This window comes from Leptidea sinapis, chromosome Z, assembly GCF_905404315.1.
Source record: "Leptidea sinapis chromosome Z, ilLepSina1.1, whole genome shotgun sequence".
NCBI classification, from domain to species: Eukaryota; Metazoa; Arthropoda; class Insecta; order Lepidoptera; family Pieridae; genus Leptidea; species Leptidea sinapis.
In genome coordinates, this window is record NC_066312.1 from 30,281,986 (window position 1) to 30,305,833 (window position 23,848).

At 36.0% G+C, this 23,848-nt stretch overlaps 2 protein-coding genes and 1 long non-coding RNA gene across 3 annotated transcripts; 2 read left to right on the top strand and 1 right to left on the bottom strand.

Moving 5' to 3' along the window:
- Positions 1–3,188: 3,188 nt before the first annotated feature.
- LOC126978653 (uncharacterized) lies at positions 3,189–4,587 on the top strand. The gene is made up of 2 exons (XR_007732660.1): positions 3,189–3,269; positions 3,714–4,587. It is a non-coding gene; the product is annotated as an uncharacterized LOC126978653 (long non-coding RNA).
- A 1,519-nt stretch (positions 4,588–6,106) lies between these two features.
- LOC126978642 (charged multivesicular body protein 6-A) lies at positions 6,107–7,556 on the bottom strand. Its single transcript, XM_050827634.1, has 2 exons — positions 7,139–7,556; positions 6,107–7,067 (listed from the first exon to the last, which is right to left on the bottom strand). The coding sequence occupies exons 1-2, from the start codon at positions 7,442–7,444 to the stop codon at positions 6,753–6,755; spliced, it is 621 nt and encodes a 206-aa protein (XP_050683591.1). The 5' UTR covers positions 7,445–7,556; the 3' UTR covers positions 6,107–6,752.
- A 3,146-nt stretch (positions 7,557–10,702) lies between these two features.
- On the top strand, positions 10,703–23,042 carry LOC126978632 (luc7-like protein 3). Its single transcript, XM_050827619.1, has 9 exons — positions 10,703–10,980; positions 15,657–15,852; positions 15,946–16,043; positions 17,033–17,184; positions 18,184–18,321; positions 20,053–20,241; positions 20,707–21,047; positions 21,481–21,562; positions 22,701–23,042. Exons 1-8 carry the CDS (start codon positions 10,876–10,878, stop codon positions 21,525–21,527), a joined length of 1,266 nt encoding a protein of 421 aa, XP_050683576.1. The 5' UTR covers positions 10,703–10,875; the 3' UTR covers positions 21,528–21,562; positions 22,701–23,042.
- Positions 23,043–23,848: the final 806 nt, after the last annotated feature.

Here is a 23,848-nt window from a genome sequence, read left to right on the forward strand (position 1 = left end):
CATTTTTTTATAAAACTTTCAAATTTATTTATAGATAATGCCTGAACAGTGGCTGGGACTTTATTGTAGAAGTGTATACATTTACCCTTAAAGCTATTATGTATCTTATGAAGCCTACTAGAATTAGTTACAAGCAATCCCTTATTTCTAGTGTTATAATAATGAAAATCACTATTAAGAGCAAAAAGGTGACGATTTTTGTGAACATATATTAATTTTTCATAAATGTACTGACAATGAACAGTCATAATATTTATTTCTTTAAATTTTTCTTTGAGAGACTGTCTATAACCAAGCTAATATATAGCACGAACAGCTCTCTTTTGCAGTGCAAATACTATATCAATGTCAGCAGTATGACCCCATAGTAATATACCGTACGTCATGATGCTGTGAAAATAACTAAAGTACACTAATCTAGCGGTCGCAACATTCGTGTACTCTCTAATCTTTCTAACTGCATATGCCGCAGAGCTGAGTCTATCTGCTAGATGGGTAATATGTGGACCCCACTGAAGCTCTTTATCTAACGTGATACCCAAGAAGACCGTAGTATCCACAAGTTCCAATCTCTGGTCATTTATAAGTACGTTGGTTTGTACCTCCGCTGTGTTTGGTGTAATTAACCATAAACACTTTGTTTTTTTACTGTTTAAGTGCAGATTATCCTGTATAAGTGCAAACCAACGCACTATCTTTGAGAGTGCATTGCTTACCACGTCATCAATATCCGCACGTCGCTTCACTTTAAAAATAAGTGAAGTATCATCAGCAAACAATACAATCTCATGGCTATCATCTACCACAAACGGTAGATCGTTAATATATATAAGAAACAAGAAAGGATCGAGAATAGAACCCTGTGGAACACCTATTCCCACAGGTTTACCCGAAGACCGTTTGCCATTTACATCGACTATCTGAACTCTTTCGCTTAAATATGATTTTAACAGATTTAGTGCTCTATTTTTCACTCCATAATGTTTTAGTTTTAGGAGTAAAGTTTCATGGTGGATGCAGTCAAATGCTTTTGACAAATCACAAAAAATGCCCAATGCATCCTGTGACTCTTCCCAGGCGTCAAAGATGTGCTCAATGAGTCTAGTACCCGCATTAATTGTTGATAAGCCCCTAGTGAAACCAAACTGGTTTTTGTTCATTAATTTACAAAAATGCATTTGTAGCTGTTGAAGCAAAAGAAACGTGTTTTCGCTTCATGACAAACTACTTTAAGGAGCTTGGAGTATTTTTTTACATATATTTTAAATTCTTCACTATTGTTGCCCAATCATTAAAACAATGTTTGTTGTTTACTGTCACCGTTACTGGAGTAAAAATCCTATCAAATTCCTCACAGAAGGAATTGAAGACTAAGTTATAGTGAAAATTAGCAGTTTCACCAAAGTGTAAAAATGGTATCGTATTTACCAAATTATTTCTAAACCTCTCAAGACGGCTACCCGTAACTGGTATAATCGTCACCTTTTTTGGTCTGACATTGTCCAATCTTATATTTACTTTTATAAGTTGCCCACTATGGTCGGACGAAAGATTATTAATTATGAGTAACATCTGTAAAAATGTTATCTAAACAGGTTGCTGTTGTAGAAGTGATTCTAGTAAGTTCCCAAAATACATTGAACAAATTAAAATTTTGAAATAAATTTTTAAGGCTAGTACAATAGGCCGAAGGTTCAAGCAAGTTTATATTAAAATCTCCACACACTATTATTGACTTGCTGGTTTTGCTAAATTTTGAGAGTACCTCCTCCATTCTTTGTTGGAATTGTTCATATGTTGCAGTGGGGGGGCGGTAAACACTTACAATAATAAATAGCTCTAGTTCTATACAAGCTATCTCAATTAGTTGTTCTATAGAGAGATTAACAATATCTCTTCTATTTTTACATTTTAATCTATTATTAATAATAATTAGGGAACCTCCATGTATTGCCCTACTTCTACAAAACGAACTGCCTACTTTATGTTCTTTAAAACTAAACTGGAGCTGATGACTCTTACGCCAATGTTCTGTAATACATTATATATCTATAATACAGCAGCTCAAAATCAGTTCAATTTCTAATTCCTTACTTGAGATGAGACCTTGTATATTCTGGTGAACAATATTCATGAGTTTTATATTATGATTATCTATAGCAGTAACATTTATATTTGGTGAATGTTGCCTATTTTGTATGATATTGCAAGAGTTGTCCTCCCTTGTCAAATAACTTAATTTAAATTAATTGAAGAAAAATCTTCATTGTTAGCAAGGCAAATCTTATTTGGTAACAAGGCTTTATTTAATGTAAAATATTCATGTATCTGTTAATTATTCCTAAAGGTAATTATTATTAAGTTTTACTTCAATAGCGCGTAAATATTACACGCACACACTTTTTTTTTAATCCATCAGACATCCTCTACAGAATTTTAGAAGACTTCAGAGTGGAAGATTGTTTAGTTTTGGCTAAGTACTGGAAGTAGGCTAAAAACTCAGATTCTGAAAAGTTCTTGGCGCCTCTTGCATTTCTCCATGCAATTAAATGACCAAAGGGAATCTATTTCTCCCGGAATTTTGCAGATAATAGATTATCCATCGCATTTCTTACGTCACTTAAAATACTTACAGGAGTTAATTCTATAGTTACTTTCATTGTCACTTGAAGAACTCAATATTCAAAAGAAATCATGAATGTCTAACAATTAGTGAAAATTTACGAAAAAGGGGGCGTTACGAAAAAGCCAGCGGCAGAACTATGGGCGTACCAGCCAGTCTTTATTCAAACAATATTTGTGTTTGATATCTTTGGCGCTGATAACTAAGATGTTACAAATTTAAAAAGTGCGCGGCAAATATAATTACGGCACATTTATAGAGAAGATTAAAAACTCATTACTGCCCGCTCAAAGTTTCACAAAGAAAACACCACTTTTGGATGCATTTAAAGGTGTATCAAGTTGTTCTTTTCGAATATATGGGGTGAAAAATTGATTACCTTCGGATACGCCATATTTGCCAACCAACAAAACATTGCCCAAAAAGCAGTTTCTAAGCAAATACGTCAAAATCGAAAAAAAAATTAGGTTTATAGAAACATTTTATAATTAGGAGAAAAGTAGATTATGTGTCTGGCAACACTATGCATTGCCTTCGTTCCCAACTTCGTTCAGTCACCTGTCAGGATTTGTCGAACGTAGTGTTTTGTTGCAGGCAAATTTTACCGTTATTTTTAGGTGAATTTTACGTCATGGGAAAAACGCAGGTAAGTTTATTTTCCTGTATGTTACAGAATAACAATTTTTAAAGCATTTAAACGTGGTTTCAGTGTTCTATGCCTTGAAATACAAGTTATGACGGAGGGCAAAGTTACCCTGAACTGTTCAGACCCATTCTTGTCAACTTTGCCCGTCATCAAAAAGCAGATAGGGTTGCCAATAATTTCATTTTAACCGACATAAAAAAATGATATTCCCAATTTATCGAATTTTTTATGTATAATCAATGATAATGTCTGATTTAAATATTTTTTGTATAAAGAAACATTCTTCCTGCCTTATAAATATAATATCTATTAAATTTTTCTCTTGATAATTTTTTATTCACATTGTGTGTTTAAAATAATGTAAACTGTTAGTTGTAAGCTTATATGGATTTTTCAAAATAATGTACATCAGTGTGCCATTAATTTAATTATTTAACATTACAGAAAAACAAGCCCAAATCTAGAATTAGACAGCGAAAATCAAAGCGCGTAATAGGATCTCGTGGATACAAAAATTACTCGGAAGAAATGTTACGCTAGCTAGCTTGTCAAGCAGTTTCTTCTTCAATTTGGCATCCCAAGACGCACTATTGTTAACAAAATTAAGAAACTGCATTCGAAGTCTGTTGGGCATCCTACGCATTTAAGAGAGGAGGAATAAAACAAACTTGAGCGAGTCTTGCAAGCGTCTAGCGATTTCGGCTACGCCTTCACTAAATTGGATCTTAAACTAATAGTTTATGAATATTTGAAAAAGAATTCTCGAGAACATGTGTTCAATATTCCAGGAGATGCATGGGTGCAAAGCTATTTAGCTAGACATGCTGATAACTTAAGTGTAAGAATGACACAAAAATAAAAATTAAAATAAATCAACAACACGAGTAGAAAAGGGGCCAAAAGAAATGGCTGATAATTTTGCAAATTTAAGCATAACTTTGAAAGACATCCAAGGAACAAACATTATCAATTTTGACGAAACTTATCTTTCGGATGACCCAGGATCATCAAAGTGTATATTCCGACGCGGGGTAAGATATCCTGAAAGGGTTGCCAATTCCACTAAAGGAAACATATCCGTTATGTTCACAGCAATAGCGAATGGCCATTCCTTACCCTTGTATGTAGTGTATAAAGCTACAATCTTATATTCTGAATGGATTACTGGAGTACGGCCGGGTACAAGGTACAATTTCACTAAATCAGTATGGTTTGACAGCGCCATGTTTGAATTCACAAAATATACTTTATTCGTTCTAATTTTAAGTTTGTCAAACTTTGATATAACATTTTTTTCTAAATACATGTTTTGATTCTATATTTTTTTTATTTAAAATATTTCTAATGCTCTCAAAAACTCGAGAGCCACAACTAACATGCGACAACCCTAAAGAATTACAACAGTCTGTTAGAAGTTGTATCGAAATGAACAATAATCGCTAGGTAACATTGCCCACTGATTTTATTATAAAACTGCTTAAGCTACAAATAAAACTATCAAGCCTAGGCCTAGTTTTCATATATTTCTAGTTTTGATTTCGTATTAATAAGACTTAAATTTCGTCAAAAAATAGGCGTGGGCAATGTTGGCAAGAAACACATTATTTTGCCCGTCATCAAAATCGAAGAAGAATCGTTTTAACTTGTAATATATTTTTACAATTTTATAAGTAATGCATTCGTATGATCGTAATACACCTAAAAAAATAAAAATGTATATACATTCCTATAGAGAAACAGGATGTTTTATTCGACTTTATAAAAAAAAAACCGGCAAAGTTGGCGTATTTGACGGTATCTAGCTGTGGTCAAATGTAACACATCCAGATGAAGGAATTAAATATGAGCTTATTGCGTGTTATACTATGCTGCAATTCGGCGGCTCGAATTAGGAAAAATAAACAACAAAGATGCATATAATATACAAAGAGCTCTTGAATATTCCTCATGACCTACGATTATTAAGTCTCTACGAAAAACAAAGCTATATTTATGCAGTACCTACTGTTCTGGATGCTTGACAATTTGAGCAGCTCAGTCTAATTATTTGAGGTGATGAGTCAACTTGCTAGTTATAGATAGTTATTGTTTTAGCCGATCCTACTGTGTAAGTATACAGTCTTGATCTATTAACAACCGGTTTTTACGAAGGTTTGCCTTCCAGGTGAAATGCATTTGTGAACACCAATGGATCTCCACTCGATATTTCATAAAATTTTACTTTATTATGATTGCTCTTGATTTGCTGGAAAAGTATAAGGTGTGAGTAAAGGTTAAAATGAACGACCTACGAGGGTACATTATTAGTAATTGACAGTATTAAGAACTGGCTACTTTTAAACAACATAATAAACAAATACGCTTAATTTTTTTTAAATGGAACTCTACTTATATATTTTTGTAAGTAGGTACAGTATGTACTGTTTGTTTTTTTATTTATTCATCATTTTTTTTCAATTTGGCGACCAATTAAAAATTGTCTATGTTACTTCAACTGGATTAATGAGTTTAAAACGTAGTAGCACTAATCTTGCTGATGATCTGCGTGAAGGATGGCCTTCAACAGCAACGGCCGATGATAAGATGGGTATATGTTCATAGACATTTAGCAGTCATTTAGTTTTGTGCTCGTTGGTAACCTCATATTTAAACCGAGGTCTAAGTACTTTTTTGTGTTTAAAGGTACCACCAAATGGTTAATATTTAACTGAGGTGACTCAAATGCTGTGTTCGACATAGGTACTTGTACGGGTGACGAAAGCTGGATTTACCGTTATTGGCCCGAAACCAAAAGACTGCCGAGTGTTTGAATTAAAAATATTATAATGATACTCTACTTTTAAAGTGCTTATTATTTTTTTAAACAAAAATATATTAGTTGACTTTATAGAATGATTTGTTAAGATTATTATGGTAGAGCAAGCAATGGCCTCACCCAACCTATTCCTGGGATTTTACCTGATCATATTTTTCTGTAATAGCCACACCTGGCAGGTGAGTTGGAGATCACAGGAGATGGATATGCTGCTGCCCTCGATTCTTTGTATTCCTTAGTTGCCTTTTATGATAATCACGGAAGGGGTTGGGGTGGTGCTATTCTGGACAAACACCATGCAGCAGGTGTATAGGACTGGCTAATTGGGATTGCAGGAATTGCAGCAAAGGCATGAGTACGAAGATTTTTAGCACAGTCATACAGAATACCAGTGATAAGTAGCAGCCTATTGTTAATATCAAATTATTTATCTCCAGGCATAAATTTTTAATAAACTTTGAGCAATAATAATATTTCTTTTAACTTCTTGTAGTAACTTGGATATAGTGAAAGTTAAATAAATATACAAGAACACAAAATGATTACATTTTGATACCATCCTATGTTAAAATATTGTATCAATATAATTCTAATATAACAAGCTGAAGTATGTATATAATATAGACAAAATATATTTATTCTTAGTTTTATACTAACTATGATGATTCTTATGCCTCAACTGCAAGCTTCTGCTTAGTTTTAGACCTTTGTGGCTTTTCAGGAATATAATTCTCTTTCTGATCTGGCAACTCCTCTTGCGGTACTTCAGGAAGTTCAACTTTTATATCCAGCATTTCTTCAAGCTCTGCTTCAATTTCCAAATCATCTTCTTCAGTTAGTTGGCCAGAAATAAGTTCATCTAGCTCTCTTTGCTTCTCAATGCCCTCCTTAGACTCCTCCATTATCTTCTCAATTTCATCAATATCCAATGATTCATGTACTTTTTTTAAAGCTTCATTACCACTTTTCAGACCATCCAGTACCTAAAAGATTCATTAAAAAGTGTAATTACATGTTAACTTGCTAATAATAATAACCTAATAACAAATCTTGCCTGTAATTCAATCTGTGTGAATTCTAAGTCATGAGTTAATTGTTCTAATTTTTCAAGTTGTGCATCAGTACTTTGAAGGAGATTTTCTTGATATTTCTTTTTCCTCAAGAGTAGTTTTGCTCTATCTCTTTTATTTTCTTGTAATAATTTCTTAGCAAATAAACGGTCCTTCTCTAGATTTAACTCTATTTTCTTTTGATACTGTTTAATCTTATCTCTCTGTTGCTTTAGCTGTAAAATAGCTTTATCTTGCTCAGTAACTCTACTGACGGGTTTTTTAGTTTTACTAAAGAGTCCACCCATCATTCAATTTTAACTGTATTTACAATAAACAAATTATTGCATATTTTTTATATAAATAATTCTTCAATTATTATTCATCAAGTTAGGATAGTTTTTTTTGGGATTTCATGGACTGACATATGGATAGTTTTTTTTTATGTTAGGATTTTATGACGTGGTAACTAAGACCTTTAAGTCATATCTTTTATTATTATCTAAATATTTATACAGTTCACTTATTAATTCTCTTTAATTTATATTGTTAGAATTGTATTCTTAAATATATACATATGATGGTTTATTGTATCTTTTGTAATTAATTAACGGAGGCGGATCTTTATAAGACCACTATAAAGAAGTTTGAATAATTAGAGACATAGAGTGCAGAATATCAAAAAGGGGGTGTGCGCTAAATTGGATTACATTAGTTAGGAATCTATCGGCTAGGTTTTATTTCCTTTAAACAGATTTCTGCTCGCACATCAAAATTTCTTTCCAAAAAGAAATCCCTTGGATAGCGTCAATTCTGTGAATCCTTATCTCCTCGTTCCCCCCTTTCCCTCGTTTGGAAAAATATAAAAACGTATCGTAGAGGTTTTGACATGCTGGACATTTCAAACAATGACCCAAACTCTTTTATTAATTACTTCTACCTGAATCTGATTGCCATTTACCCCCGATCCGATTTCTACCCTTTCCGACTCAGACAAAATGAACGCTCCTTTTTCCTTCTCCGAACTAACATCTGTTCTTGATCACCTTCGTGAAATCCTCTACCAATAGCAATTCGTTCTACTCCTCCTGTGTAATCCCGAATTCTTGGAGAACACAAATTATTATTCCCACCCTTAAACCTGGCAAGGATCCATTGATTGCTTCCTCCTATCGTACCTAAATTATGGAAAATTTGGTAAAAAACAGATTAGAATGGATAATAGAAAATAAAAATATCCTTTCTAATAGCCAATATGGCTTTAGGAAAGGTAAGGGTACGCTAAGCCTAAGCATCCTTCCTTCTGAAATTCGTTTAGCATTTTCTAGAAGCGAGCATGTTGTTGGGGTCTTCCTAGATGTCTCAGCGGCATATGACAACGTTTACCTTCCTCTACTCAGGCAGAAAATGCACCAGCTGAGTATTCCTGTTAGGTTGATCAATATCATTTGTAATATGTTAATGAGTCGCTCTATTACCGTCCGCCATCAAGGAACCCTCCTCCCACCCCGAACTGTCTGGAAGGGCCTCCCACAGGGTTCGGTGTTAAGTCCTATCCTGTATAATATATATATATATATATATATATATATATATATATATAATATATACTTCTGACCTAGGCCTTACTGCTAGCCCTTTCTGCAAAATTCTTCAATATGCTGATGACTATACTCCATCTCATCTTCTTTCAACTATTCTTCATCTTGCTTAAATTCTGCTATAAATTATCTGAATCAATGGCTCTTAGACCACAACCTCTCTCTTTCTGTTCCCAAATGTACTGCGGTTATTTTTACCCGAAAACGCACTATACCGGTCATGAATCTCTCAGTAGGTGATGAATCAGTACCGTTTAAGGATAATGTTAAATTCCTATGTCTTTTTCTTGACTCTAAGCTCTCCGGTATTCACCACTTGAAGTACATTGTTAAGAAATGTGGGTGGGGTGTCCACGTTATGGCCCTTTCGGGGGTAGGCTGGGGTGCCCACCCATTTTGTCAAAAACTTTTATACAATGCTATCGTTCGTAGTCATTTTGATTACGGTAATTTACTACTTGAGCCGTTTAGCAAAATAGCCCTGTCCAAATTAGAGAAAATCCAGTCCAAATGCTTACGAATCATAACTGGTGCTATGAAATGTTCTCCCGTCAACGCTTCTTGATATTCTGCACTCTATGTCTCTAACTATTCAAACTTCTTTATATTGGTCTCATAAAGATCCGCCTCCGTTAATAAATTCTTATACTAAATTTAAAGCCTTTCCAGTTCCAATTTTCCAATCAGCCTTATAAGTAGAATATCAGTCTCACATTTTCCAACCAAAAATTTTCTTTGACTTTGGAATCACTAAACACTGCCCTGAAGCCAAAAGAAAATTTAATTCCATTATATCTTCTGATTGGTCTGATTGGGTGACGTTGTACACGGACGCATCCAAATTATCCAACAATAGCTGGGTCGGGTCTGCAGTTTGGATCCCTAAGTTCCATATTTTAAATTACAAAAGTCCCCCGCAGAATTCCATCTTTACTGGCGAATCAATTGCCCTGTCAGAGGCGGAGTCATATGTTGAATCACAAAAGATCAACAAGGCTTTAATCCTGTCTGACTCATTAAGCTGCTTGTTGGACCTAACAAAAAATCCTTTCAAACCTTCAAACAACTTGACAATTAATTTAAAAACAAGGGCATCACTGTACAGATGTCTCATAATGGGAATAGAAGTTGCATTAGCTTGGATACCTAGCCATCTAGGGATAATTGGCAATGAAATTGCAGACTCGTGCGCTAAAGACGCGATTCAGTCCGGAACTTTCTGGTAGATTCATGGAATGCTTTATGGCAAACGACAAAACAAACTAAAGGTAAATTCTAAAGTTCTATCCAACCCTTTATCCCCTCTAAGCCCCGGTTCTTTCCTAAAAAAAAACAAAATAAAATTTTCACTTCTGTCATCATACGACTTCGCTTGGGATTTGTCTGTTCCCAAGTACTTTTAGCCAAGATCCGAGTAAGGGACCATTCTATATTTATGTGAATGTGGCCTTGAGGAAGGTACTCTTGAACATATTTTTTTTCTATTGTCCTAAATTGTCAATTCCTTTATATGACCTTCTACCGAAGGATATCCCTCGCCCCATCAACATCCCTTTTCTTCTTACTTTATGCCATTCCTCTTTCATAAAGATTCTTTACAAATTTATTTCCCGCAATAATATTAAATTGTAATTTCTATCCTCCATACTTTATACGCTTCTATTAGACACATATTTCCACTTACATTCACACATTTCTCCCGTAAACTTAGGTTAGATACTAACAAGGTAGTTAATATTATGGGTGTTTATTACTAACCGAACTAACTCTTGTTGCCTATTCTTCAATTCACAAAAAAACCACAGGTATTGCAACCGATCATTTCCTTTTAAATCAGCTCTATATATACTTCCATCAGCTAAATTAAAATAAAAAATCTCTCCACCTTGACGTTGGCCGAATCGTCGATATTCAGTCGACGGAGCCAGTTAATATAAAAAAAAAACGAAATACTGTAGCGAAATACGAATGTTCAAACAAAATGGCTGACCGCTGATGCATGTTTCATCTAGAGTGTGCTACTTGAGAACACTTGTGGAAATTGGATATTAATAATTTTATAATCGGAATAATAAATACAAATATAATTGCAGCTATAACTTTGTTGACTTGGAATGTAATTGATCTCTACTTCAATTACAATGGCAGTGTTGGCGGCCGCTCAATTACTAGACGAGTTGATGGGAAGACATCGAAATATTAATCCAAATGAAAAGATTAAAAAACCGAATTGGGAGGACTCGGAGGTGAGTAGAGACGATTTTGTTACGTAATAAACATAGCCTTGGTCTATATAGATATTATGCGGCACCCCTTAATTTGAATTCCATAACCTCTGCAGATTCATTGTTCAAATTATTTCATGCTATAAAATTTATATTTTGCTTAATTTTAATATTATCAAATCTACTTAAAAATAGCGTCTTCTTAAAATCAATAAAAAAAGTTCTTAAAATTAAGAGTCTGTAATTGTATTAACTGTTGATTTATAGAATCCCTCAATCACATTGGTAGGACTTGGCGCATAGAGTACAGACTTGTGATTAGCTATTATAAAAAGTAATCGAATTTCACTATTGTTTAGTTTTATCAATACAATTGCAGTTAGTTGGTTGATAATGAGCAATAGGCAGGTAACAACAACTGACATGCTGAACTAGAGGTGGTTGTTAAATCAATAAACTGTTTTTATCAATAAACTGTTTTATATTTGTTAACAAATTAACTATTTTTCTTCAACCAAAAGGCTGTTGAACATAATAAGCTAATAAATTCAATCAACATCTTCGCCCATAACTCGCAATAAATGAAGAAATTGAATGCCTCACTAAAACAGCTTAATTCAAAACAGTTGACAAATTTGCAAACGAAAATGTTGACTTGATATTATATTAATGAGATAGGTACTACATATAAATTAAATTTACCAATGTTATTAATATTATATGAAGTATGAACCTAATAAAAACGTAGATTATTAATAAATGCATTAACCGATTTTTCAAAACCTGTTGACGATTTAACAGTTTTTTCAACCTATTGACCATTGATATTAAAATAATCATATTGAGGAACTACTAAATAGACAATAATTGAATGTGCAGTAGCATAATTTTTGTTCAACAATTATTTAGACTATTAATTTCAAGTTCTAGTTGGTCACTCATTTATTTATTTAATGGAAAACAAACAGCTAAGTTATATACACATTGTAACACATAATTTATATTACTCAAGCCAATAAAGTTTTCACTTAAAGATAAACAAAGGAGTAGGAGTGAATATAATACAAAATTTAAAGATTTGATATACAATTAAACATAAGGCTAAAAAAAGTACACAAAAATACAAATGAAACAAAATTTATAAAATTTATCGGTTGGACATATTTTAAGGATGCTTATGATATTCTTTAATTTTTTTAGTAAGTGTTCGATAGCTGCTATGAAAAATGTCTAAGTGACTATAATTATTATTGCAACACCAGAGGAATCACAGGAGCGTTGCCGGCCTTTAAGGAAGGTGTACGCGCTTTTTTTGAAGGTACCCATGTCATATCGTCCCGGAAACACCGCACAAAGAGTTCATTCCACAGCTTTGTAGTACGTGGAAGAAAGCTCCTTGTAAACCGCACTATGGAGGACCGCCACACATACAGATGGTGTGGATGATATCCTAACTTGTGGCGTGTCGTGCGAAGGTGGAATTCGGCGGCAGGAATTAGGTAAAACAGCTCTTCGGAAGGTAAAACACTCCCCGTGATAAATGCGGTAGAAGACACACAATGAAGCGACGTCTTTACGCAACGCCAAGTGATCCAGACGTTCACAGAGTACTAGGTCCCCGACAATTCGAGCTGCTCTGCGTTGCACGCGGTCAAATGAATCGAGCTGATACTGGGGTGCGCCAGACCAGAGATGACAGCAATATTCCATGTGCCGGACCTGCGCTTTGTACAGCGCTAGAATTTGGGCCGGCTTGAAGTATTGCCGTGCTCTATTAATGACGCCCAGTTTCTTTGAAGCCAATTTGGCTTTGCCCTCCAGATGGCCACGGAATTGGCAATCGCTCGAGATTTCAAGACCCAGTATTCCGATACTAGGCGAGGCTTTTAGGGAAATGTTGTCGAAGAGCGGTGATGCTACAAATGGGGTTTTTTTAGTGGTAAACGCGCAAACTTGAGTCTTCTGGGGGTTAAATTGGACAAGGTTCAATTTACCCCATTCCGCGACCTTCTCAAGAGAGGACTCGATAGAAGACACAAGTTTCTCCCGGCACTGGTCGACGATTTCCCGAGAGAGACGTGCATGGCCCGTGTATACGGCATCACCAGTGCTGTCATCTGCATAGCATTGAATGTTGGAGGTGTCCAACATATCATTGATATGCAGAAGAAACAGCGTAGGAGATAGCACACAGCCTTGGGGCACTCCAGCATTCACAGGCTTCGGGTTCGAGCAATGTCCGTCGACAACGACCTGTATGCTGCGCCCAGTGAGGAAGCTGGAGGTCCACTTGCACAAGCTCTCGGGAAGCCCAAATGATGGAAGTTTAGAGAGGAGCGCCTTGTGCCATACACGATCAAAGGCCTTCGCTATATCCAGGCTAACTGCCAGGCCTTCCCCCTTGCTTTCAATAGCCGTGTTAGGTATACTAGAAGATCACCTGCCGACCGACCATGGCGAAAGCCGTATTGTCGGTCGTTGATCAACTGGTGACCCTCTAGGTATACCAAGAGCTGACGGCTAATTATGCTCTCCATGATTTTGGAGAGAAAGGAGGTAATAGCAATAGGCCTTTAATTTGCCGGATCCGAACTGTCTCCTTTTTTTGGATCGGATGGACAAGGGCTGACTTCCATGAGTCAGGGACTACGCCTTTGGAATAAGAGTGCCGGAATAAACGCGTTAGCACCGGCGTCAACTCAGGGGCACACGTTCTAAGCACGATTGGAGAAATGCCATCTGGCCCGCTCGACTTCCTGACTTCCAACAAAAACAGAGCTCGCCTAACAGTTTTCTGTCTGAACTGTACTTCAGGCATAGAGCTCTGACACCGCGGGATGGTCGGCGGTGTTTTTCCGTTGTCGTCAAGAGTCGAGTTTTAGGCGAAAAGAGCGCACAGGAGATCGGCTTTCTCTTTTGCCGTATGGGCCAGGGTGTCATTCCTCATGTGCAACGGCGGCATGGACGGCTGGCTGAAGTTACCAAGAGCAGCTTTCGACAATGACCAGAACTTGCGTGTTCCGGTCGGGTAACTGGAAAGCTGCTCGCCGATTTTGACGACGTGTTTTGACTTTGCACGGGCGATTTGCCGCTTAAAAAATCTGGAAGCACGGGTGTATTTCCTCTTAAGAACTATGCAGTTCGGATCCTTTGTGCCCAGCGCCGCAACCCAAGTTCGATACGCCTGTTTTTTGCAGTCAGATGCTGCTTTAACTGACGCATCGAACCAGGGCTGTGATCTGCCACCGATCGGTATAAAAATATCCATGCCCTGTAGTATCACATCGGCTACTGCAACGGCGCAGGCACTAGGATCATCCGAAGGGAAACAAACCCTGCTCCAAGGGTAGGATGCAAAAAAGGAACGCATCCTATCCCAATCTGCTGACTTGTAGTGCCAAACGCGGCGGGTCGCTGGTGGTCTGCGACGTGGGCGTCGGATAGGCACTACACTCCTGACCAGGCAATGGTCGGACGTTCCGAGAGGGGCGTCGACAATGACCTGGTAACCATCGGGATGTGTAGTCAGCAGAAGATCTAATAAGGACGGCATGTGGCTATCCACATCCGGGAGCCGCGTTGGCGACTCAACCAATTGGGACAGACCGTACGCCAATGCAAAATTATGCACAGATCGCCCTGCGTAGTCTGTGGTACGTGATCCAAGCCATTCGGCATTGTGCCCGTTGAAATCACCCAAGACTACGATTTCAGCGGAGGGGATCTGTGCAAGCACGTCGTCAATTGCCGCTTGAACGCAGCCCATGAGATGATCGGTTTCTGCGTTACCACTATGGGACCTGTAGACACACGCATAGATGCGGACGCGGTCCTCTAAATCTACGCGGAACCAGAGAGTGGACAGGTCCCTACCCTCAAAATTGCCGAGACGGCGACAGCAGATATCCTCCCTAACGTACACACATACCCCGGCATGAGGTAAAAACTTGTGCTCAATTTTGTACCCGGGGTACGTTAAATATGCCGTATCGCTAGGTCGAGATATCTGCGTCTCCGTAAGGAAACACAAGGCCGGCTTCGCCGTTTCAAGGTGGTGGTGGACGGCGTTTAAGTTGGAGTGAATTCCCCTGTATAATGTATAATGATTTGGACAGTTAAGTTTAATGTTACTTAAAATACTACATGAAGCCTTTCTCCTTCACTCTTCGTCTAGCCTCATTTAGAAGAGATTTATTATAGGTTGGTCATAACCTTTTTTTGGATTTTGGAGTAATGAAAGATGAATTGTGAATGAACAATTTATTCAATGTGAGAAAATTTATATTATATTGAACAAATAAACAGCTACAGCTTAGCTACTCTATGCTATAAATATTTAATAAACTTGCTACATTTCTGTATCTAATAGGAATAATGTTGAATGTAAATTCTGTATTTTTTCATTATTACATAAGTCTTTTTTATGGAAGAGGAAGACAAATGACTGAATGAGTCACTCGGTGTTAAGTGATCACCTCCACCCACCACCAGAGGAATCACAGGAGTGTTGCCTTTAAGGGTGAAGGGGTGTATGTGCATTTAGGTCGGCATTATTTTTACAAATTCTATAGAATTTGGGAAGAGTGGTTTAAAAATATTTTTAATAATAAAGAAATCCATCAATAATTTGGTTTTGGGTCATAAATTAACTATGTTCTTGGATTATTGTTTTAAACAAATGAGTAAATTTGTTTCAGTATTGTAAATATTATATGGTAAAGTTTTGTCCACATGACTTATTTGTGAACACAAGAGCAGATCTTGGTGTCTGTCCCAAGGTTCATGATGATGAAGTCAAGTCTTTATTTGAAAAGGCAGACTATTCATCCAGAAAGATTCAGTATGTTGAAGAGTTTCTACGGTTCTGTCGTCACATGATAAATGATGTTGAAAGTGAGTATATTTCTCAAACTAAAGTTGTTAAATTTTGAACTCAATGGAATGTTCAATCTATAATACAATATGTAATAAATTTTTGCATTTTAGGAAAAATTCAGAAGGGAAAGCAAAGGTTGGAACTAATGAACTCTAAACTTGAAGGTCCACCAATGACTCAAGCGCAGACTGAGAAGAATCAAGAACAGGTATAATAGGTCCTACATACTAAATGTATTGCGTGAGTTGAATACAGAGTTCAGGAATTTGATAGTGCTTTGACCTAATTATAATTGATGAACATTATTATGAGTTTGTCGATAAATTTAAGAAGTGCTTCAATCTTATCATTTTATACCAGGTTAAAAAAATGAAAAAAATATTTTAAACATTTTTTTCATCTTTTTTACCTAATAATTAAATCGCAAATTTTTGTACTGCCTTTCTTCAACACTATTATTCGAAATTTCTTGTGCTTGGTAATGAATGAATGTGCGTTTTGTTGAAATGGAACCTGATTAACTGATCATTCATTATTAACATAAAAAAACTAACACGGTATTGGAACAATATGATAAAATGATAAATGATGACTATGACACAGCAATACCCTGAAGGCGCGCGAGGCGAGGCGTGAAGAAAGTAGGGGGAGATGCTCTCGCTCCACAGCCTAGGCCCCAACTGCATTCAACTCGCAGTCTAACTGTAGATTATATAATAGAATTTTAAATATTCTTGGGTGTATTGTTGAAATACAGTCATTTGCAAATGTTACCTTTTAAGCAAAGCATCACCAATATCGATATAACCTGACAGCCGAACAATGTGTGACCAGTTTTGATTTGTATATGTATGTGTTAGCTAGTCTTACATTAAAAATACTCTGGAGATGGTTGACTGCTTATATTTTGTCAATCAAAATTAGTTACAGTAACAATAGAATTTCTTTTCTATCTTGTTGTAACTGCACTATGCACTAGTATATTGTAAGTCTAAGATTATGGTATGGTATGTCAATATCCATGACATTTGACCACTATGACTGGACTGACTTCAGTACAAACTGTTGGATTTATTTCAGTCATCATGAATGTAATAAATTGAGATGCTCGGCTCTCCTTGCATTAATAATGTGTAATTACTATGTAATTTGCTATTAAATATCAAATCACAGACATACAGATATATTTATTAATAGGTACAACTACTGACTGAGAAAATAACAACTCTATTGCAAGAAGCAGAGGAAGCTGGAACATGTGGCAATGTAGAACAGGCCCAGGGGCTCATGAAGTTGTGTGACCGCTTAAAGGAAGAAAAAGAACTACTATTGAAGCAACAAGAAAACAGGTTTGGGGCTTTTGTATTTATACTACACTCACAATAATACAATAATTACATGTATGATTTTACTCGATGCCAGGTCGGTGGGTATCACAGTGGAGCCTTTATCCTCTTGAAGTGGAAGTTTATAATATGTAATTACTGTTTAAATTTCGGGTTGACAAGCGCTTTAGCTAATCAATGATATTACTGGCCTACTGAGACTTAACATCTTATGTCTCAAAGTGATAAGCACAATAACTGTGGTGTCTCTCAAAATTTTGTGTTTTTCAAGAATCCAGAACAAAACAGCTGGGCTTGGATTTATCACAATGCAATATCTTTTGTTAAAGAAAATATTATATGAGTTATCATCACATATACTACCAATAATTAAATAACGTGAGTTCCTCATCATCATAAGTTGGAAGATATCCACTGCTGGACAAGAAGGAGGCCTCCAAAGATCTCCATTATGATCGGTACTGTGATGCCCTCATTCAGTGTATTCCTTTGATCTTGACCAGAACTTGTGGGGGGCCTACCAACACTGTGTCTACCGGTATGTGCAACACTCGAGGACTTACTTCCTTACAGGCCATCTGCCTGTCGAACTAATGTGCCCTGCCCACTGCCACTTTAGTTTCACAATCATGTGATGTGAGTTCAGATCTATAAAAGATGATACTCGAAAAGGAATAACTTTTTCTTTAAGTGATTAATTTTCTATTTAAATAATTAGTACTAGCTCTATTGAACCAACTGATCTTGTTCTTTTCATAATAAAAAAAACTTAATACAGGAAATTTCCTAAAATATGTTCTTAGGTGATTTCTACTCCGCGAAAGGAATTTTCGTATCAATTTTCAAGTCTCTACCCCTTATGGTTCCAGAGATATTGTGATGAGTCAATAAAGGTGGAGATCCCTAATTTTATATATTTAGACTGTGTCAATTACTTTGAGTTGAAAAATGTTGATCTTCACTATACTATATTAAATTTAATGGCTGAATGAAACCTTGCAGCCACTGGTCTCTAACTGCGGAGTTGGCAGCATCTCAAGAGAAGCAGATGGAAGTCTGTCCAGTGTGTGGTGCCTTCTTAATTGTTGGTGATGCTCAGCAACGGATCGATGACCATCTATCAGGGAAACAACATGTCGGGTAAATATGTGTAATCATTGAATAGTTAAATAGTACATATCAACCTGTATTGATTTTACTAGTACCTTTTAAATGAGCTTAATTAATTACCTTACTTTTGCCCTGTGCTTTCCCGGGGCGAATAAAGGATTGGGGACGAACAGAATACCGGCCGTATCTACTGTGTAGCAGCAGCCTATTGCCATTATTTTCGCATAGGTTAGTGTCGAGTACCGGACCTAATCACACATGGACACTGTTACAAGAGAATATTGGTTGTGATGATCACATACCACTGTACTATGAATGCTTGTTTGATACCTTCTGCTATAATAAAGTGCTTTTAGGGAGGGAAAAAACTGATTCTGTTTTCAGTATTTGTTCAACTTTTTATATTATGGCTTTTGCAGAAGTATCACTACAGTTTAGCCAATATATTATAGTATATATAATATATAGATTGAGGTAGGCCACCAAGTAATGAGTATTTGTAAGTACTCTAACAGTTGATATTATGTATTGACTCAAAAAAGATTTAGTTTCAAACAGAGCCTGTTCCTTTCAGAGAACAAACATATTGTGTTAAATATATAATAATATAATATAATATTGACACACTCATACACAAATTATCTTGCCCCATACTAGGCATAGCCTGTACTATACATATATTACGTACTATACTATATTATACAAATAAACATCCATGACTCGGAAACAAACATTCATATTCATCATATAAATGTCTACACCTAGCGGGATTCAGACCTGGGAACTCTAGCTCAGTAGGCAGGGTCACTAACCACTGGGCTTATAGGGGTCGTCAATGAAATTGATGTTAGTCTATCGATTATAATTGCATTACTTGAGTTAAATTGATGTAGGTACCTCGTAAGGTACCTACATCAATTTAACCTAAGGCAATGGCCGTAGCCATTCCCCAATATTCAGTCTATTTCTTACTTGAGATAAAAAACGTAACTATCGTTGAAATTTCTGTCCCAATAAACTTATCGACGGTAACTCGCCTTATCCGTACACGCTGTCTGTCAATGGAACGACGTTTAGCTTACCAGCGATAAAAGTTTGTATGGAAATTGCAATTGACGCGTCCCAATATAAGGCGATAAGAATCACTTTTCGGGTATATTGGGACAGTTTCATATTATTGACAGCTAATTAGTGACAGTAGAAGGTAGTAATTTATCTCTATCTGTAGATAGTATATTGTGAACGGCTGTTAGTGTTTTGCCCTGCCTATATGTAAACTTTAATACCTAGTTAGTAAATGTTTTATAGTAAATTATTATATGTATCATCCAAAAAATTGTTTTTGAAATTCAACCTGTGTTCGGAATTTTTACAAAACTACAATTTTTATTTAAATTATTGTTTTTATATGTAGCCATAGTTTTTTTTTATTGAAAAATATATTCTGCTTCATTGTCAGTGCTTTCAGTATTTTCTTTACACATTAATTGTAATTGTAATAGTTTGAGAAACACATTTTTTTTTTTAATTTGAACTATTTATGATAAGTCGTGGATGTTTATAAGTATTTATGAATGTTTAAGTATTAAATATACATACTTTTGTCTTGTACCAATAGTACAGTCTATGCGTAGTTTGGACCAAGATAATATGTGTTAAAGTGTTAAATACTCGATTGCGGAGCCCAGAACTTCGAATTAACCGTGACGCGCGTAAATTAACTAACGGACGGAATTTTTGTTTATTAATATCTTTTTTTAGGTATTTTAAATTAAGACAAGCTTTCGAAGAGATGGTCGCTTCTAGGGAGAAAGAGCAGCAAGAGAGAGAGAAGCGACGCAAAGACGATAGAGAAAGAGAACGCAACGTGCGCAGCGGCGGGCTCGGATCCGATAGACGTGACCGCGAGCGGATGGAGCGGGACAGAGAACGTGACAAGGATAGGCGAAGGTATTATATATATATATATAATATATGACTAACACTATTTTAAACAGTTTATATTTATCGATGTGTGCTTTTGCTAGTGCTTTAATTCCATGCGTGGCTGATTGTTTACGACTTCTCAATCAAAATCGGTTACATTAACAATAGATTCGCTTGCCATTTCTATCTTGGTGTATCTCCATTAGTGATGCTATTCACTCTTGCACTCTTGGTTTAATATTCAAAATACTAAGGAGTGAATTCGATGCATGGCTGACTGTGTACGACTTCTCAATCAAAATCGGTTACATTAACAATAGATTCGCCTACCTTTTCTATCTTGGTGTATCTGCTTTAGTGATGTTCTTCACTCTTGCACGCTGTATGCGTCTATACGCTATTTACTAGTATATTGGAAGTCTGTGCATAAAAATAGTTAAAATTATCCTGTTGTTAATATAGACAGTCTAAATGTAATTGAATTCACAGGCCAAGTCGCGAAGGCGATAAAATACGTCACGAGGACCGCGACAAGGAGCGCGAACGTGACCGTGACAAAGAAAAGGACAAGGAGAGGGAGCGTGACCGCGAAAAGGACAAGGAGAGGGAGCGTGACCGTGAAAAGGACAAGGAGAGGGAGCGTGACCGTGAAAAAGACAAGGAGAGGGAGCGTGACCGTGAAAAGGACAAGGAGAGGGAGAGGGAGCGTGACCGTGAAAAGGATCGTGACAAGGAGAAGGAGAGGGAACGCGACCGCGATAAAGATCGTGACAAGGACAAGGATCGTGATCGGGAACGTGACCGCGAACGGAGGCACCGGAGGGAGAGAAGTAACTTTTTTGTTAATTATGTAAAAATATAATATAATACTAGGAGTGTCTTTTGGGTTATTTACTAAAAAAAATATACATGTAGAGTTTGCTACCATGACTAAATGTTTTTTTAAATCTTTGTTTGTTTGACATTATTATTATTTGACATTATAAGTTCACTATATATGATTGCTTTTTGCTTAAACACTTCAAACATATCTGTTGGCTAGGAATTAGATCGGCTCCTAGCCAGTACCGACTTACGTAGTAGCTAGGGACCCTCCTGTTTGTGCTTTTTGTGCACATTTATCTCAGAAATGGCTAAACAAATTTTGGTAAATGCAGTTTTTGTTGATGTGTTGCGCTAAGTTTTTAGGAGCACTTGGCAAATGTGACAAAATGTCGGTTTAAAGTTTTTATATAAAATCTGACATGCAACATAATATTTCAGGATCACCTCACGAGCGGTCACGTCGTCGTTCACGCGATCGTCGTTAGTGAATCACTGAGGTATCACAAAGCGCCTTGAATCGGTGAGAGTTAAATTTATTAATAATTTATTCAAAATACTTATACAAAACATTGCACTATACCAATAAAATTGGAATAACACTAACACAATATTGAGCCAAGGTCCGTTAATAAAACAAATAAGTAATAAATTGAACACTGTTATTTTACAGCTAAAGTAAAATACCAAATTAACCATCGGTTAATGGCAATGATATGGGGAGTCTTGTTGACCCCACTTGATTCGATAGTTGTCGTCACACCGTCGGATTGTACAGGTATTTAATTGGATTTTGAACAGCTCCTGATCGCTGGATTAATGTGGTGCTATTATTGAATTTGCCTGTTGACAGGGGCAATACAATAATACTGTTGGTTAGCATGAGGCCTCAACATGCTTATCGAGGTACTTAGAATTATTTACCTTTGTTATGTCCAGACTCGTCAGCCTTCTCTCGCTTAAATGCAATTCCAGGTATTTGTTAGGATTACAGGCTTAGGATCTTTCATAACTGTTTACTGCAGTAACTTACGACTGCTATTAAAATTTTATAGGAATCCATACTCTATATTTAAATTAATATGATATCTTTACGGGGATGCCACAGAACGAGATACATGTTGTTTGGTGAAAGGCTGTTTTCACATCTATGCATTTCCAGGTACCCAATTTATGGCAACAAATATTAAATTATAAACAGACACCATTTACTTTTCAGTCAGTGTTAACTCATTTTCGATATGATAATTCATTTACTGACATACTATTGTAAAATAAGCTTTTGGAGTAGTAAATGTGCAGTAATTTTTTTCGACTATGGAGCAAACACTAATTGATAAGTAATTTATCTATGGCTAGTCATGAAATTGTTATCTAGTATTGTGATTTTGTTGCCATATAATTATAATTCTTTCCCATTATGAAGAAATTGACAATATTGAGTCGAACAACCAATCAATCATTCGATATTTATCCTATAAAATGTGAAAGTGAAATTATTATTTTAGAAAACTATGTCAATAAATTTAAAATAATCGTCATCCCGATTACTTGAGCTCACCTTGAAGTTGAAATTATTTGTCATAAATAACATTAATTGTCAGTTTCTTCTCAATAACATAATAAAATCCTATCTACTAGCTTCTCAATGGGATTTTCAGTTTGCAAACAAATGGACGTCGAGCGTCGCGATATCATCTAAGAGGTACTTTTGAAATAGCCACCAATGAAGATTGTCGTGTCCTGATGTAACAATTTGCCGAGCACTTCAAGGTGACAATTTAGTCACACTAGCTATGAATTATCAACAATATTATATGTTAACGAATTTAGATGTTAAGGTAGCTTACTCTTCATTGTGTTGTCCATAGAGAGCTTTTACCCCTGAGGAGTGAATCAGGTATTTATCTATTTTTTTCTATGTGGCTGAAGTGTATTATACAGTTGAACAATTAACATTTTCCTGTTATTAAGTGATTAAATAATATGTGGAAGTTTCATAAGTATTGTTTTATTTGCAAAGCATATTTATTTTTACATGTGCGTGTGGTGTCGCACCAGAATATCACCACCCCTATATCATCCCGTGGGAGTCGTAATAGGCGATTGTTGGTGATAGGGCGAAGAGATTAAAACAATTATGAGCTTGATGTTAATGTTAATTGTGAAGAACACACACACACACACAGCACTGACTATAATATTAAATACAAAGAACAAAACACAAAGTTGTTGCGGGGTGGCTTCATATTAAAAATTCTAATTGTGAATACAATTTTTTTCTATCTATAGTTGTTATGCCAGGTGGAACCATCGCCAACAGCGACTAAGGAATTATGTGGACCAAAAGACATATTCAATGAAGTCTGAAATGTAATACATTTAACGACCGTTTCCAATAACGTAGATATCTCCAGTTACGGATATATTGCTATCACCGTTTACTCACAAGATCTTATCTATCCATATTTATTTCCAATATAGTTATATCATTACGGCCGTTTTCAATAACGTATCTCTAGTTAAGGATAAACTGCTGTCACCGTTTAATGATAAGATCTTATCTATCCATAGTTATAGTTCAATGCTTTATATCGGTAGGTTATTGAAATGTAAGTACCCTAAGGATAAACGATAAATCAGGTAAGTTAAACTAAGGATAGATAGGTTATTGAAAACGGCCGTTAGTTATAGTCCAACGCAACGACAGATATGTCGATAGGTTATTGAATTTTAAGTAAGCGTAAAAGGATAGATTTTTCTACCTCTAGTATAAGGAAAGATGGTTTATTGAGACGGCCGTTAAGCA